This window comes from Letharia columbiana (genome assembly GCF_014066305.1).
Source record: "Letharia columbiana isolate WasteWater2 chromosome Unknown Sc0000015_s0, whole genome shotgun sequence".
NCBI lineage: Eukaryota > Fungi > Ascomycota > Lecanoromycetes > Lecanorales > Parmeliaceae > Letharia > Letharia columbiana.
In genome coordinates, this window is record NW_023501054.1 from 450,252 (window position 1) to 468,004 (window position 17,753).

The window sequence follows — 17,753 nt, forward strand, 5'->3', positions numbered from 1 at the left end:
AGAGGGATAACCTCGGAAGCTGCGATGCGAAGTTGCTGCTGCTGCACGAGATTGGCCGGCTAATCCTAAAGTCGTCTAGCGTCGATATGCATTCCCAACTTGGATTAGGCCGTCTTGGCTAATAAAGCCTCAGGATTAGAACAGTGACTTGTCTTTCAAAGGCGAGGTACAACACGATGCCGGCAGCGTGAATACGATCGCAGCACCTAAGCACAAAATTCGGACTGTACTCAGCACAACATTAAGCAGCGTCTCCATGCTAGATAGATCAAGTTTTCAACTCTAGATGCTAGATACTTGAACCTGCTTTGAACCCTATTTCGTGTCTGCTCACCGCCCAACAGCTGCATACTTCTTTATGGTATCAGAGGAAAGGACCGGTTCAATACAACAGTACCGTGCCATCCCACCCAGGACTCTCGTAGGTGCCATTAGGACTGGACAGCGTAACATTCGCCTTCAGGACACACTCATTTGTTCCCGGATTCAGATTGCCGAACCCCCCCCCCAACTCATCCATACAGCCCCAGTGCAGCCTTGGTACTATTTATAATCCCAGCGTCTTGACTGCGAGGTGAGGTAGGTGAACTGCGCGCAACCATCAATGCACTCTCGCAGCAGGGATGTGACGTTGCCAATATCTTGCAAATCCACTATTGCACCAGCGCCTGGCCAATTGGTGTCGCACAGTATCTCGAATGTTAAAGTATATTTTGCAAGGCCGGTCTGTGTGGGTTGTGGCAGGGTCGGTGTGTTTGCCACGGTGTATATCGTGCCGTTTGCGGGTGGACAGGCTGCAATTTGAGTTGTTGGAGTGGGATTGGAGCTGGTGCTGCATTCTGGTACTGGAGTATTTGTTGCCTTTATCGAGCTGGTTGCGCCGTGATACTTCAGGTCTCATCAAAGAGCGCTGTCTCGACTACATTACTCACGCTGAAGGATACTTCCGGTGAGCCGCTGGACCTCCACCTATCCCTCCACCTATAGTTGCGGCGCGACACACATCGGCTATAATCGCGAGCATCCACACAACAGGTGCACAACCACAGATTCACCGCTTACTAGATAGAATTGACCGAATCGACGAGGCCTTGCTAGCGGACTTCGTCTCGCGCGTGATTCATAGCATTTCTTTTCCCACTAAATGTTAAAGGTCTCGAGGCCAGTAAGTGCTGCGACTTCTAGATCTGATAAAGGCCTGGCATTCTCACTTCCAGACACGTTCATATTCGAGGACTGACAACAATTTTGGGCGGTAATTTGTCGATTTTTGTCGCATTTGACGAATCTCCAAGAATGCCAGACATGCTGGGTGGTATATATACATCCATTGCTGTAGCCGGACGGGCTGACTGAGTTTCTTAGTATGATAAGTCATCCGGTCAGGTCAGCGAACTAGGCAGTCACTGATTGCACGTGTGCTTACAGGCATTTGCTCCTCACGTCAGCAAAGTCCTTGCTATCGACAGCGCTCGCGATATGGTGGATGAGTTCAACAAGATCGCGGCAAAGACAGCCTCGTAGAGAGCATAGCCCAATTACGAATTCAAGGCCGTGTGGGGTGACCTCATTGATCACGAGAAGCCACAGGACTCCAAGATTGCGAACGCTCAGCTCTCAGGGGATTTAGATGGTGAATTTGAGTCATTCGATATGGTAGTCTTATGTGTGTGAGTGGCTCCGCCCTCAAGAGTTCAAAATTATTGAAAGCCAGACTGATTTCCTGTATCAAAGCTCGCAGTCGATTTTTTTATTCACAAAGGATCCTCCCGGCCCCGAGCAAGATGCGCGACTCAAGCACGGTTTGCAAGCCCTGATCAACCGCCTCAAACACAACGGCGTGCTCATCATTATCGACATCGAGAAGAATTACGATACGTTAGAAGCTTACAAGCCCGAAAGGATGGCGCGCACTACAACAAAACTAAAATCGAAGGCAGAAAGCCTGATGGTTCTGGAAGCAAGGAGATCATCGCAGCATTGAAGGAATTGGGTATGGAAGATGTCGGGGTGATGAAAGATCAGCATTTTCAGTGGCATGCAAAGGATGAGACAGGAAGGAACTATCAGAACGCTCGGGCGGACGTGATGCATGCGCCGATGGAAGATAGAGAGGAGATGTTCCTCATACTCAGAGCCACGAGAGGAAAAGGGTATCTGCAGGCGGGGGAGCAGCGGTGACTTCCCGCAACAAAGCCTCTCCGTGTGGATCAGGTAGGAAGTTCATGAGGTGCTGTGGCAGGGATTGGGGATTCTGTTTAAACAAGGATTAGACGATGCTACTCGGGGCAGGTCAGCTTTGTCATTGAGAGTAAGCAGGATAAATTGGAGATGAATACTCCACGAGAATCGTATCCGTACCATTCAGCTGTGTATATGATTGCCACCTGACCCCAACTATTTGTCCTCTCTTGCATGTCCATCGATTGTGTAATGAAGCTATTGGTGGTAGCGCGCCTTCGCATTCCACGGGATGACCTACCACCAAGATAGAGCAAGTGTAGATACCAAGCTTTACCCTTCCTTTGATAACGATGACAAATTTCCTCCAACTCCACCCATTGAATGCCAAAAGTCTCAATGACGAGGACTTGGGTGGAGCTGGAAGTTCCTCGCTCCACTAAAACAAATTACTCAGTTAGACAGTTAAAATTCCAATGCACTCAGGGTGCACACTTTGGTAATGAGTGTCTCTAAAAACAGAGGCAGGGATATGAAGGGACCATGTGAGCTCTCGGGAGTGAGTGGTGGTGAAGGTCAGATGTGCGTGGCTGCCATCGAAAAAGTCTCTTGGCACGATAGAATTTACGGTGTGCAAAACGCATCGCAAAGCTTGGCAGCTTCGCTTGTTGCCCTCCCCACATGAATTTATTAGCCATTGATCTCATCGTCGCTATTTTCACCAATTGAGTGTTGATCAGCGGGCGTATCAGCGAATGGAATAAACTTTGGTGTTAACTGAGGATAAGAGGAACTGCGGTGGTGTAAGGGGAATGAAGGAGGCGTAATAATAGGCCTATGGGAACGGTCTTGACGGCGTCGTTCAGTGAAAGACATTGCCACACCACGAAAAACGCGATACTGGCCTATTTGGTGGGTTTGTATGGTTTCAATTTCGACTAACCGATGATTTGGTGGAGGTTGTCAATGGTGGAATCAATGGCTGTTGCTGACTACATATAAAAACTAGGTGTGTGTATGTGTGTGTAATTCCTATATCGGAGGGCCGTGCCTCTGTTCATACCCCTTCCCATTAAAAGACGTAGCCCAGAGTGTAATCGTTTTTACCCACTCGGCCTTACGGCTATATCCGATATTTATACTCTATTTAAAATATAATAAATAATTATAATTTTATAGAATTACGGCTATATATATTATATTAAAAAAAATTTAAAGCTTTTATTATAATTAGATATTATTATACTCTATAATATATTCTAAAATCTTTTTCTTAATATTTCTTAAGATTAAGCTTTAATCTTTTTATTAATATATATAAAAGAATAAGATAGAGCTAAGTTAGAAAATCTTGAATTTGTATATATAGTTAATTATAAATTCGAGTTCGCTACGCTCTTTGATTAGATCGGCTAAGTTATCGCGGGTAAATAAATTAGCGTCCGCAATTATTAAAATATCTTATTCTACTTTTAACCCTTTAATAACTTTACTATTTTCTATTAAAATTTTAAGATTTTTTTTTCAAATCATAGACCGAAATTTGCGCTTTCTAGAAATGAGAAAATTATAAAATTTAGTCTTATCGTTCTTTAAGGGTAAGGAATTCAAATATCGCTTATTAAAGATCGCTTATCAAATTTGCTCGACAGCCCTAATCAAAAAAAATGGTTATGAATTTAATTTATAGGCTTTTACTCGTTTTATATATATTTAAATACTTAGTATTTTATTATATATCGTTATATAAAAGAGAGAATAGTAATATTTATTAAATCGAAGTTAAGAGCTCGCTTTAATTTCTATAAGAATATAAAATTTAATTAAGATTTATTTATATATTAATAGCTAATTAAAAGATATATAATTATTATTTATTATTTATTAATTTCGCTATTAAAAGAATATTTTTTAAATATATTAAATTTAACTCTTTTATCTAATCTCTTTTTTATAGAAAATCTTTATATAATTTTTATAAACGAGTTAGCTTATTTATAGTTAAAGTTAAATATTTATAATATTTAAAAAAAAATTATTAATTATTAAGAGAGAAAGATATAAGTCGATTAAGAGAGATAAAACTTATTATTATATCGATAATATTAAATTCTTTAAAAAAAACGCGTTAACTCTCGATCTAACGTATCTTATTATTCGATTTTCGCTTATATATAAATAATTATTATTATAATTAAAGAATAAATCTCTTAACTTCTCTAATATATCGAATTATAAATTTATACTTATTATAACTAATAAGTTAGAATTTAATTAACGCGTAATAACTATTAAATAAATATAGAGTAGATTTTTAAAGATATAAAAATCTTTATTAGAGGATTCGTAGTCGATATCATATATAGGTGAATCTCGTTACTAGTTTATAAAAACTAGATAGAAAGAGTAATAAGCGAAGATATTAAGCTTTACGATGCGTTTCGTATACTACTAGAGAATATAAGAAGTAAGTAAGATAACTATATTAGAACTAGTATAGATACGATATTAATATAGATGAGATAGAATTAAAATAATAAGACTATCGAATTATATATATAGAAAGAAGATATAATATAATAGAGAATATCTTCTATTAAGATACTAGGCTATAGGGCTAATAGTATATTAAGAATACGCTCGTAATAAACTAGGCCGAATTTAGACTGCAATCGAGGCCTCGAGAAGTAAAAGAATATTTTTTTAAAGGAAATCTAGGCTAGAGTAGATAAGATATTTAAGCGATATATTTAACTAATAAATAATAATAATAAAAGTATTAAATTAACGATATAATAAGGAATATAATATACGTATACCTCCTTTTTATATATGTACACCTTCTTTTAATACATATACACCCCCTAAATCCGATTAGCTTTCGCGCGGCCGCTAGCCGCATAAGGTATAAACCTCGCACATAGCTTTCTAGGGAATATTGCCGAGACTCTTGGTGGTAGCAAGGCAAGCCTTCCCAGATCTCTCGAATGATAAGGTCTTTGGATTGTCCTTCTATGGCGATAGCTGATTGGCTGGCTACCCTCTCGTTGCTACTAGAAATACGCCTATCGTACTCGAATATCCACTACCTATTGACCACCTGGCCTTCCTGCAGCTGAAAAGTATCAAACATGGTCTCGTTACCCTGTATGTAGGCTGGCGTACCACGTTCACCTCGCTGTCGACTCCTCGCTATCCGCCTCGTGTAGCCCTACTCTTTCGGCCCTACTCCGGCTATGTGCGGAGTTTATACCTTATGCGGCTAGCGGCCGCGCGGAAGCTAATCGGATTTGGGGGGTGTACATGTATCAAAAGGGGGTGTACGTGTATTACTTCCCAATAATTAAGTAGTATGGGATACGGAGGTCGGCATCAAAAGTCCTGGACAGCGCTAAAATACTTGGCACTCTTGGCATTCTTGGCATTTTCTATATAGTTACATTTATTTAACGATAATGCTTTATATAATTACGTATATACTTATTAGCTCGCTCGACGAAGTCGTATAATCGTATATTATCTCTCTTATAATCTTTTCTATACTCGTTATTATCTTTAAAATATATTATCTTTATAATATATCTCGATATTTACTTTATTTACTTCTAAATTCTCTTTTAAGTAAACTTATACTTTTAATAATATAGCTATTATCTTTCGACTTTCTTATAAATTTTTAATTTAAGTTTTTAAGTAATATAATATTTTATTTATAGTTAATAAGACTTAGTAAGTATTTAAATTTAAGTCTTATACTCTTATTTATTATTATAGTTAATACTTTAAGTATTAAATATATTAATAAAAGATAATTAAAATAGAGAATAGTAAGAAGATTTTTATTTATTATATTATATAAATAAGACTTATATATTAAAAGTCTTTATACTCTTTTCTATTTCTTTACGTTATAATTAATACTTTAATATTATTACTATTATATATTCTATTAATATCGCTATTATATATATACTTTATATATTTATACTTCGTATATATATACTACGTCGCTATTATATAGAGTATTGATACTCATTAAAATAAAGAATAATGATGCTATCTATGAAATTTGGAAGTATGCCAAGCACTCAGCCCTACCTGAACCCTTGTCTTGGCATGTCCAGGACTTTTGGTGCCGACCTCCGTAGACGGAAATGTAATTATTTAGGTAGCGGCTACGCGTACAGCCCCTGTCTACTAGACGTACAGCCCCTATTCACTAGGCGTACAGCCCCTATCTACTAGGCGTACAGCCCCCTGATCCGGTTAGCGGCCGCGCGGAAGCTAACGGAATCTAATCGGAAATGGTAAAGAACCCGCATCTAGTCTCTTCGAGCCGAATGCCTTCACAGTAGGATATGGTAGTAGAATCAACACCCACCCCACCGCCCGCCTACATCCCTCGCTCAATAGGCAAGGATCAGAGCGCATACCTACACCTACCTCTACACCTACCTCTACACTGCAAGCATCACAGCGGGGGTTTGCGACCGCTGCAGCAGCCAGCAGCCACCCCGACGACTAGGCATTACACGAGGAGGGCGGCGAGGTGGGCAGGCTGGACAGGCTACAAGAGGAGGACAGCGAGGTGGTGCTACACGAGGACAGCGAGGTGGTGCTACACGGGTGGTGCTACATCGGCCTACATGCAGGGTAACGAGGCTATGTTCAATACGTTTCAGATGTAGGAAGACCAGCTGGCCGATAGGTAGTGGACAATTGAGTATGATGGGCGTATTTTTAGTAGCAAGCAGAGAGGGTAGCCGCCAATCAGCTATCGCCATAGAGAAATTATTCAAAAACCTCACTAAGCGACAATTGAAACCGTCCGATGTTATAAATCTACAGGGAGAGACATAGGGAGGCTTGCCCTGCTACCACCAAGCATCTCCGCAAGAATCTCGAAGAGACTAGATGCGGGTTCTTTACCATATTCGGTTAGTGTCCATCAGCTTATACGGGTTCTTTACCATTTCGATTAGATTCCGTTAGCTTCCGCGCGGCCGCTAACCGGATCAGGGGGCTGTACGCCTAGTAGATAGGGGCTGTACGCCTAGTGAATAGGGGCTGTACGCCTAGTGGTAGGGGCTGTACGCGTAGCCGCTACCATTATTTAATACTGGAGAAGCTATGTCTAAATCCGGCCTAGTTACCTTACTCACTTCTTGCACCCCCTAGTGGCGGTGAGAGTTTGATTAAGCTCTCTGGCCTTGTTCGGATTATTCTTGACTTCGTGCATATATGCATGAGTGATCTTCGTAATTTCGATGATCAGACTGATGATACCGGCAACACCGGTGGCTTCGAGAAAGGTTCGGCCATTGGAATGAAACTGAGGAGACTCTGAGGAATCGACCGGAAATCAAAGGCGTTAAGATACAATGAAGCAGACTTGAGTAGGGCGTTAGGTTACAGCCACTATCCCTCCAGCTACCACGCCCCAACTTCGCCCCAACTTCGCCCCAACTTCGCAGGACTCCAGCTCCGCCCCTGCGAGACTTGCCTTGTCTCGCTATCCCTCTATCTTTCAAAGCTGCTCCTTATTGGACCGTGTCGATGCGGGCAATGAAGACCTTTCCTTATAGGTTGGTGTGCCTGCAAGCTTCATGCAGCTCGCGATCCTTCCGCAGCTCAGTCGCGGATTATCTTTAATGGCAGGCGCTGCGGAAAAAGTCGCAGCTATTCCATGTACATTTTTCAAAAACGTTGAGGCTTGTAGCTACTAAGATCAACTCTTCCTCGAATTTTGAGCTGGCTTTGTGTAGAGTGTGTCAAGATTACCCAATTTTCGGGCAGCTTGCCTGACGGCGATGCACATGAACGAGAGCGAGCTCAAGCCTAGGATTACCTATCCTGGTACGCTCGATGAAGGGCAGCTGTCTTTGCCAAGCTGATTCTTCGAGAAGTCGTAGCTCTGTGCAATTGTCCTGCAGTGGGTTATTGACTAGCAGCAACAGAGATCATCAGATTGTCAAAGCCATTGTCGAACTTGCAGCTAGTGTTGCTGGACACCTGTCTCCGACCCCTGAAGATACTCAACGAGTATATCTTGAATGTCCGCATTCTCGGCTAGAAAGTCACAAAATCGTCTTCTTATCTACCATCGCTTCCCCCATTTCCTCATCAGACCCATCCCGCCCCTTCCTCATCTTGAACTTGTCCCTGTTTGCATCGTCGTCTGGTCCGGCGCCACTGACAGTTTCCAGAAGTTGAAGCAGCAGCGTCATAGCGAGCGCAATGCCGAAGAAGAACAATGTCTCCACATAGACCCACGCAATGGACTTTACCAGAAACCAGTAGGAACCCGACCGGTCATGATCATGTAGATGTAATAAGAGGGCGTTGAGAATCCAGGCAGTAATGTACGCATAGAGCACGGTCGGTTCGCCACAGATGGTGTGAGAAATACCGAGGTTTGCGACGAGATTCTCAACGCGACGCGTTTTCTTTGCGGAGCAGAGGTTAATGATATAGCAAAGCAGGCAAGTAAGATGACAGTATGCAGTGCACAAAATGACGTGGATGAGAGTACATGTCAGGATTTCGCGAAGTATGTCGAAAACGCTGGGGCTGAGAGGGTTGGGATGGGCAAATATCCTAGCGAAGAAAGAGAGGGCCATCCGAGAATGGTTGTTGTGTGAAAATTGTGTCTTTGAGGCGAGGATGGTCATCGTTCTTGTAGTTCGCGAATTCCCCAAGATCTTTTGCGACCTCGTATTATTGAATACGAGATCAGCGAGACACGCTGCACCGTGCCAAACTCTACCCGTATCTGACCTTAGCCTCGAATCTCTGTCGTATTGGATGTGCAAGCATGAATCGTACGCAAATAGAAGTGCAAGTTAGCTTCTGGATGTCGACTTTTGAGACGCATTGGAAATAAAGTCCAACAATGTTCACGGAGACCTTGTTGGTGTAGGATGATTTTGCCAACCACTCATCCCAGGCCCCTTTCACCTTTGATACCCACCCTCTGATTAACGGGTGTCACGTAGGATTTGGACAAATCCACAGTACAGTTGTGATGTAGTTCTCACCAATGCAACTGCCCACGACAACGCATTGTGTGACTCCGCTAAGGACCCCTTATCGCGCATCACCTCTTGTCGGCTCAGTAGTTTCCGGACTCAGATGTAACCTGGAGGAGGTAGTATCCACATACTAGGTAGCATTCACCGGGGCAGCTGTTAGCACCAGGATATGTGTGTTGTGAGTCACACGCTTCCGTAGTTTGTCTGGTCTACTTGATAGCAGCGGGTGTGGCGATTGTCAGGGCCACGGAAACAGCAGGAAGGAAAATCGAGGGATGCATTGCTGGGGTAGACTTTGTTGGCTGCTTTTGTGCGTGCTTAGAGTCTTTGAGGATGAAGGTATAAGCCTTATATTCTGGGGGGTACTTATTTGAAAGAAGGGATATTCCTGAGAGAGTATTTGGTCTGATGATATGCTGGTCTGGGTATGGCTATTCGTGTCTGCTGGAGCCCGAGACACGACGCCGACGAAGCGGTGGCTGAGAACGCAGACCCCTCCGAACATTGTGCTTTCTTGCGTCTCAGGTCCAATGAGTCTGCAGTGGTGACTACCGGAGTCACCGAACGTCAAAGCGCATAAGTACTGGATGATTTCTAGGATGATTTCCTCCGTTTATTCACGCAAAAAATGTGGTCTTCGTATTACAAAGCGGTGTGGACAGACACGAAGGAAGGAGCAGAGATCGAGGCGCCCAAGAAAAAGGGCCAGACTGAGCTCCTCAAACGATCAGAACCCATTTCCTCCGATGGTCCCCACGCTGTTAGGAAAGTGGTTAAGTATGGGCTTACGTTGAGCGGTGAGACCTTTCAGGACGGCATCTCCATATCACGCAAAACACCCCCCGTCGACGGATCATCGCTGCAAAGGGTATTTACAGTCAAAAGAAGATCAGGGACGACCATCCACTGCCTAAGCTGTACCCAATTTCTCCATGACAGACCATGCTACTATTTCACCTGCCCGCAGAGTTGTGAAGGGGGCCGTAACTCAATACGGAAATGGGAGTTGCGGGCACTTCGACGTTCTGAGGAGTCCGTATATTAGTGGGGAACAGGAGAGCCTGTACCGTGTTGGTATTGGGTGAGGCAAGGGGAGAGAGTGAGTCAGAAGAGATCTCCATACAATCATACTTAAAGAGCCAAGTGGCCATGGCTTGACTGTCCTTCGAACTGGCGCGTCGTTTTCATGCTCGAGGAATCTGCACAAGTGCATGTACGGGGAGAAAAACAACAGCTCAACCGTGCATTGTAAGCTGGTATTTCCTTCCAGTGTCCCACATCCCGAAACAGTGCTAACAATGGATATACGTATATATTGGAGCCTTGTTTCCTACATTCCGCTGTGGCGTCGAAAGCCTAGAACTAAATCCCTTTCGTAAGCTGTCAGAGTCTTGAACGGAAGTCATGAGCGTTGTTTTTATCTTCGGCATTTTGATTTCCAGAACTAATGCTCTTCCTGAAGCGATCAGAATCATGATCAAGAGCTTTTTGCGGTCCGATTTCCAGAATCGATGGTTAGAAAGAGTGACTGCGTAGTTGTACAGTAAGAAGGAATGTGGCCTTCAACGGGGTCTGGTAACCGTCCAGGCCGGTGACCCACGCTAAGCCCTACCCTAAGCCCTACCCCCTACCATCAAATATCGAAATTCGATATTTTCGCTTTACAAATAGAAGAATATCATAACAGCACCCCCCGTAGGGCCTTCGTAGGGCCTCCGTAGGGAGCTCGTCATCGAGCCCCGAAGCCAGACACCCCTATTTGGACCTAAATATGGACCCCCGTAGGGGTACTGCTAACAATTTATAAAAACGCGAAGCGCCGCGAATTTTTCGACAATATTTATTATAGCGAAAAATTCGAGTTTTAGAGACGGTTACCACCATCAAGGGAACGGTTATTAACTCATATTAAATATATTCTTTATATATATAAATTTGGCTAGTAAATACGATAAACTTAAATTTAAAGTAATCTAGTAACCGTCCCGAACGGTTACCCTTGGCAAAAATTTAAGCGACTCGAAATTTTCGATTTTTTTATTCGAAATTATCGTAGCTATAATTTCGATAATTTTAATCGATAATTTTAAACGATAATTTTAAACGATAATTTCGAACGATAATTTCGAGATAAAAAAAATTAAATTCTCTAGAAGTATTAATTAATAACTATTCTATATATTAGTATATATATTAAATAAGAATTCTTTTCTTTATTAATATACTTACTTATTTTTATTTATTTTTTATTCTTATTTATTTATTATTTTCTTTTCTTTTTAATATATATAAGAATACTATAAAATTAATCTACTTTTTTTATTTTTATTTTTATATTTTAAAGCTTTTTTTCTTTATTATATAAAAATACTATAATCTATTATATAAAATATTCTATTTTTTAAAAATATCTATAATTTATAGATATTATAAACGTTATTTTTTTAAATAAATTTAATAACTTAGTAATTTATTATATTTTTATTATATATAATTCTTTTATAATAAATTTATAAATAATTGGAAAAATTCGAGATTTTTCTATAAAAACTCGAAATTTTCGAGATTTATAAATATTTTAAAGTCTTCGTTATAACTCTATAATTATCTTAAAATTTTCGAAATAATTCTATTATTATTAATTCGAAATTTTCGTAATAATTCTATTATTAATTTAAGAAATTTGAAAATTTTAAGACTTTAAGAGATAATTCGAAGTTTTCGCGATAATTCTATAATAAACTTAAAATAATTTAAAAACTACTATTATTAATTTAAAAATTTCGAAAATTTTAAGACTTTAAAAGATAATTCGAAATTTTCGCGATAATTTTATAATTAACTTAAAATAATTTTAAAAATACTATTATTATATTAAAAATTTCGAAAATTTTAAAACTCTAAAAGATAATTCGAAATTTTCGCGATAATTCTATAATTAACTTAAAATAATTTTAAAAATACTATTATTATATTAAAAATTTCGAAAATTTTAAAACTCTAAAAGATAATTCGAAATTTTCGCGATAGTTCTATAATTAACTTAAAATAATCTTAAAAATACTTCGAAATTTTCGAGATCTTTATAAAGTATTATTAAATATTTAATATTTAATATTTATAAGTTATTTAAATCTTACGCGAAAATTTCGTAATTATAATATAAGCGCGAATACTATTCTACTTCGAAGAGGCTAACTTAGCGAATATTCTCTATTCCGCGTCTGAACGATTATCAACTTACGGGAATGAAGTATAGAGTGAAGATAAATTTTGGAATTTTAATTAGTTAGCATTTACGATATTATTAGAGAATATAAGAAGTAAGTAAGATAACTAGATCGAATTTGAATATAGCTTCTCCAGTATTAAATAATTATATTTTTATCTATTCTATACTACTTAATTATTATATCGTTAATTTAATATTTTTATTATTATTATTTATTAGCTAAGTATATCGCTTAGATATCTTATCTACTCTAATGTAGATTTCCTTTAAAAAAATATCCTTTCACTTCTCGAGGCCTTGGTTGCAGTCTAAATCCGGCCTAGTTACCTTACTCACTTCTTGCACCCCCTGGTGCCGCCCTTGCGACAATACTCCAGCATCTAGAAATCCTCTTCAAGAAGGAAGACTCTGGACGAACAAATTTTTTAACACACTTCAGTGCTGTTCTTGAACTATGATGTCTGTAAAGCCACCTTGCAAGAGATCCGCTCAAATTCGAATCATCTTTCCACCACAGTGTGACAAGCCTGATATGGTCGTTTAGAGAAAAGGAACACCAGAAAGCGGTCTCGGACATTCACCTGTGGATTCAAATTTTCCACTACGCACTAGATATTGAGGCTTGGTGTTTTCTGTCTTTCTGGTCGACATTCACTCCGTTTGTTTTGCAATAAACATTCGAAGGGGAACCCATGGTTCCGCCTCTTACTCTTGCCCGATGACTCTTTCTTATCCCATCTTCAGGATGCACTCGCCAATCCAAATGCATAATTTATGAGGTGGGGAATCCTCGAGACAAAGAATCTTGTGGGAATCTTAGACGTACTCTCTTTCCTACTAGTTGCTCAAATATCCCATGCTGTTCTGCGACTAATTTTAGCGTGGAATCCTCGCCAACACAGCCGACGAGGTATCTGCCACTCTGCGCCTTCAATTGCGGACTTTGGATGATGCGAAGAAGATCTCAAAATCCATGCCAATCCTGCTGGAAGGCACAGAGAAAACTTAAGGCTGTACTGAAATCGCTTTCATCACTTTCAGGAATGGAGACGGATGACGAAGATATAAAAGCCGGCATTCATACTTTACTTGGTATGAAGAGCTTAATCTAATGTGTTCTTACTTCTGTCGTCAGCTGATTTGGATCCTCCAAAGACAATCAAGTTGCAGAAACCCACGGCAAAGAGAGAAATGAGTTGCCACAATGGATACCCAAACTCGACTTTTCATCAAAGCAGACAGACATACTTCGTCGTCGTTCACCTAAAACCGGCACCTGGCTACTCGAAGACGAGAATTTTCAGCAGTGGTCAGGTGGAGAAGAGTCATCTTGCCTTTGGTGTCCTGGAATACGTAAGCACGCAAAAGCGTATTCGAGCAAACTATAGAAAGCTAATGAGCTTGTCTAGACGGCGCGGGCAAGACAATTCACACGTGTGTTGACATCACATCTTCTCTCCTGTTGACCTGATAAAGGTCGTATAGCTCCGCGGTAATTCACTACTTGAACAAAAATCTTCCCGCGGATGGTACTGCAATCGCATATATTTCTTCGACTGCAAAGACACAAAAATTTAAAACGTCTCGGTAATGTTGGCCAATTTACTTCGGCAGTTGTTAGAGCATCTCCAAAACACACCCCGAGAGATCCAGTCTCTTTACGAATCTAGCTTTCTTGGCCAAGATCGGAAAACTCTCACCACAGAGCAGTGGATCGCAATGATCCAGCTCTTGTGCAAGAGCTTCCGCAGAACATTCTTGATTGTGGATGCGCTAGATGAGTGTCCTGGACTCGATGACCATTCCGACGAAGTCAGAGCCAGGATGGTCTCTTCGATATTCAGGATTTCCAAGAGCGCACATATCTTTGTTGATTGTTACCTCTCGCCGTAACGTAAATGTGGCCGCAGAGGTTCCGGGTTGCACAACCTTAAAGATCCAAGCCAAAGATTCGGACTTGCGTTCTTATCTCAAGGCCGGAAAGACTGACCACACAGCCTTGGGGAGAATAGTTGACCAGGATCCTGCGCTGGAGAAGCACCTCGAGGATACAATATGTCAAAAATCGAATGGAATGTAGTTTCCCCAATTGTATAGAATGTTTATTATAAAAGCTCGCCAGTTTAGGTTTCTACTCGCGCGCCTCCAGATTGATTCGTTGGTACACCAGACCTAGTGCACGGAACATATACAAGGCTTTGAATCATTTGCCGGAGAAGCTGAACGAGACCTTCCACGACGGCCTTGAAAGGATAAGAAGTCAGCCGCCAGGATATTCCACACTAGCAGAACAGGTCATTTCTTGGATCTTCTATGCCAACAGGCCTCTGGGAATGCCAGAGCTGCGTGAGGCTCTAGCTGTTGAGCCTGGCGACATGGAGCTCGACCGTTCGGGTTTTTACGAGCCCAGTCTCTTGCTCCTCTTGCTAAACATATGCTGTGGTCTTGTGACAGCCGAGAAGGGAGACGGAGTAATTAGGCTTGTCCATTACACCTTTCAACAAGTTCTTCTCGCCTTTTGGAAAGAGCGGTGTCCAGATGCGGAGATTAAGACGTGGCCACCTGCCAAGATTGTACTCATGGATGCATGATTGACCGAGAGAAAGCCCTGGCAGAGTCGTTTGACATTTGCTGGAAGGGAAGACTGCAAGCGTCTCGCTTGCTGAAAAATCGACGAATGGTCAGGGCTACCCGATCGAGATATGTTGTTGGGCTGAGGCTGAGGCATTGGTACTGTGTATGTCGTGTGGAGTAATTATGGCCGAGTGAGAAGGACAGGCGGTTGACATTTGCATTACGGATATGTATTCGGGAAAGGAGGCTTGCTGTTAAGGTCAGGACAGGCAGTTTCATCACAGGGAGCTTCAAAAGACTCGTTTCCAGAGCATATTAGATAGGTTCTACCCTTCACGCTTCGCTCAGCGCCTTAGCATAAGCCAGAATAGCTAGATTCTTGCAGGTCATAATCATCATGTTTCGGAACTCCAACACATGTTGTTCGATTTCATTTGCTTGATAGTTCGCGATGACGCGAGTGGGTTGGCGATGAGATTGACAAGATTTTTGCAGAAAGAGTGACGCTTAGGATTACCTAGTAAAGTGAACCCGACTTGGTATTCACAGTCCTTAGGTCAGATATCACATTCTACTATCGGGACACGCTTCTCAACCTGCGGACTACTGTGACCACCGTTGCATCACACAAGGTGCCTCTGCATATTCCTCGTTTCACACAAAAATGCTTGAACTGTGGGGACAAAGCGCAGTTTTAGAGACCATAGCTTCAAAACTTTACTGTCAAACGTCTTGCACATAGGAGAAAAGCAAGCGATCTTCGATTGAATTTCTAGTTCCTTGAGACTGGTAGCTGCACACAGGCTCCTATCACCAGTAGCCAAACAAAAATGGCGGTTGTGGAATCTTCCGGTCTGTTCCTCAAACCACTGAGCCGTTAGTGCAAAGAAATAATGGCCGTCGCATCGCAACCGGAAGATTGTAACCATTTAAACGGCTGATGGTTGAGCTATGACTACTTGCATCAAGCCAGGAAGCGGGAGAGCCACCGTAGGTAGCAGCGAGAGCGTTTGACTCTACCAAAGTGCGGCGCCGGGCAACTCTGACACGAAGTGAAACCTCTTTGATAATTGGCAAATGTGAAACTAGTGATGTTTACAGGCTTTCACTCCGCCCGATCATACACTTGCATATGGCGGAGCCTGATTAATGTCTTTTTGATCCGGCTCTTGCCTCCCCTATGTAGTGAGAAAATTCTATATACATGACGACTTTGACGATCAAGATCCTCCGATTGTACTCATTGACATATGCTCGGAGGTGCGAAGTCCTCGACTCTCGTGACACATGCCATCTAGCTACGCAGAGAAAAAGACTTTCGATCAGTTGCGTAGCCATTCAGCAATCTTAGTATCTGACAGCCAATCGATCTTCTGCACGGGATCTTCTTTGGATGTGAAACCATCATCTTGTGACAAGTCAAGCTGGCCGCAAGCGGCCAGCAGCTCATCCGTCATGACCAGAATTTGACAAGGGCTCTCAGCTTTAGCACTTTTCTCTAGGAAATAGCGTTGGAAGAAGAACTTGGCTTCCAGGTTTCGAAGCGATGTCACGATCTTCTTACGGACTTTGTGCGAGCAGCCTGCTTTGGGTTACAATTTTTGTCGGATGATGGCAATCTCTTCATGAAATTCGGGGACGGCTTCTGGTTCGAGGATTTCGGAACTCATCGCCACAAGTCGATCGCGCAGCGTCGAAGTAATCGGCCCAGTGGGGTTCTCGATCCCAGCGTTGACCTCACCCCAATATTCTTGACAACGTAGCAACTGCACCAATCTTCGAGTCTGAGGGTGCTCCTGCCCGAGATTATCTTGACTCAAATTCACCAGTGATGTTGTCAATGACTTTAATTTCTCGTTTGTAATCAACGGTAAATGATGCGATGTAAGGACTGAAGAACATTCGAGAGAAACAGATGACAGGGCAATTTTCGCCAGACGTTGGTATATCTCTTGGCTTCAAGAGCGTTGATCGACCTCCAAGTAGCCTTTTGCGAGTACTCGAGCAGTAGTCAATGTCGGAAGATGCTGGGTGCTACACAACTGCTCCCTAGAGGAAAACACTTTTCCGCCAGCTCTGTTGCTTCTTCATACTGGCTTGCACTGTGATATAGGGCAACGAGCACGCCCATAGGGTCAATTGTGGAAGGATGCTATCTACCTGCCACTCGGATCCAGGCATCCACGACTAATTTATATATCCAGACTGCACGTGCGAATTTACTCAGTGTTTCAAAGCACTCAGCAATTCGTTGTGGGATCTCCAGGTCGAAAACCTCTATTCGCATCTACTCAGGCCGTAGTCTTTGCGTACGCTCATTAACTTCGCCATGTAGCAGGAGGATGACCCTCCAGGCCATGGATTGTAACGACACTACATGCCACACGTGTCGGTGATAAGAGTCTATAAGCAGAAATAGTTTCAGCATCTTACTCAACGTTCAGTTTAGCGCCGTCTCCAGCATCGCCGCTGGGATGAATTATGTCAAGGCCCATTGTTCAATTTACCGGCTTTGGTACCTGGTCGAAAGGTTAGCGATCACCATGCATGGTTCCGGTAGTTTCTAAAGGGAGATACGGAAGCCTACCGTTTTTTGCTCCTCAGAACATGAAGAAAAACCACTGCTAGATGGATATCGGCTGAACCAGCTCCTTAGAAACGTTGTGCTTCCGAATCACCCATTACAACAGCAAATTCGGAAGGTCATGGTGCAGCGTGCAAGTACCAAACGCTTT

The 17,753-nt window shown here is 41.9% G+C and overlaps 3 protein-coding genes across 3 annotated transcripts; 2 read left to right on the forward strand and 1 right to left on the reverse strand.

The window, feature by feature from the left end:
• Positions 1-1,653: 1,653 nt before the first annotated feature.
• Positions 1,654-2,181, forward strand: HO173_005507 (uncharacterized protein; the record flags this gene model as incomplete). The annotated part of the gene is made up of 3 exons (XM_037307423.1): positions 1,654-1,670; positions 1,735-1,878; positions 1,941-2,181. The coding sequence occupies 3 exons, from the start codon at positions 1,654-1,656 to the stop codon at positions 2,179-2,181; spliced, it is 402 nt and encodes a 133-aa protein (XP_037165761.1).
• Positions 2,182-8,258: 6,077 nt separating this feature from the next.
• HO173_005508 (uncharacterized protein) lies at positions 8,259-8,852 on the reverse strand (the record flags this gene model as incomplete). Its single annotated transcript, XM_037307424.1, has 1 exon — positions 8,259-8,852. One exon carries the CDS (start codon positions 8,850-8,852, stop codon positions 8,259-8,261), a length of 594 nt encoding a protein of 197 aa, XP_037165762.1.
• Positions 8,853-9,840: 988 nt separating this feature from the next.
• Positions 9,841-10,257, forward strand: HO173_005509 (uncharacterized protein; the record flags this gene model as incomplete). Its single annotated transcript, XM_037307425.1, has 1 exon — positions 9,841-10,257. The coding sequence occupies one exon, from the start codon at positions 9,841-9,843 to the stop codon at positions 10,255-10,257; it is 417 nt and encodes a 138-aa protein (XP_037165763.1).
• Between the last annotated feature and the right edge of the window lie 7,496 nt (positions 10,258-17,753).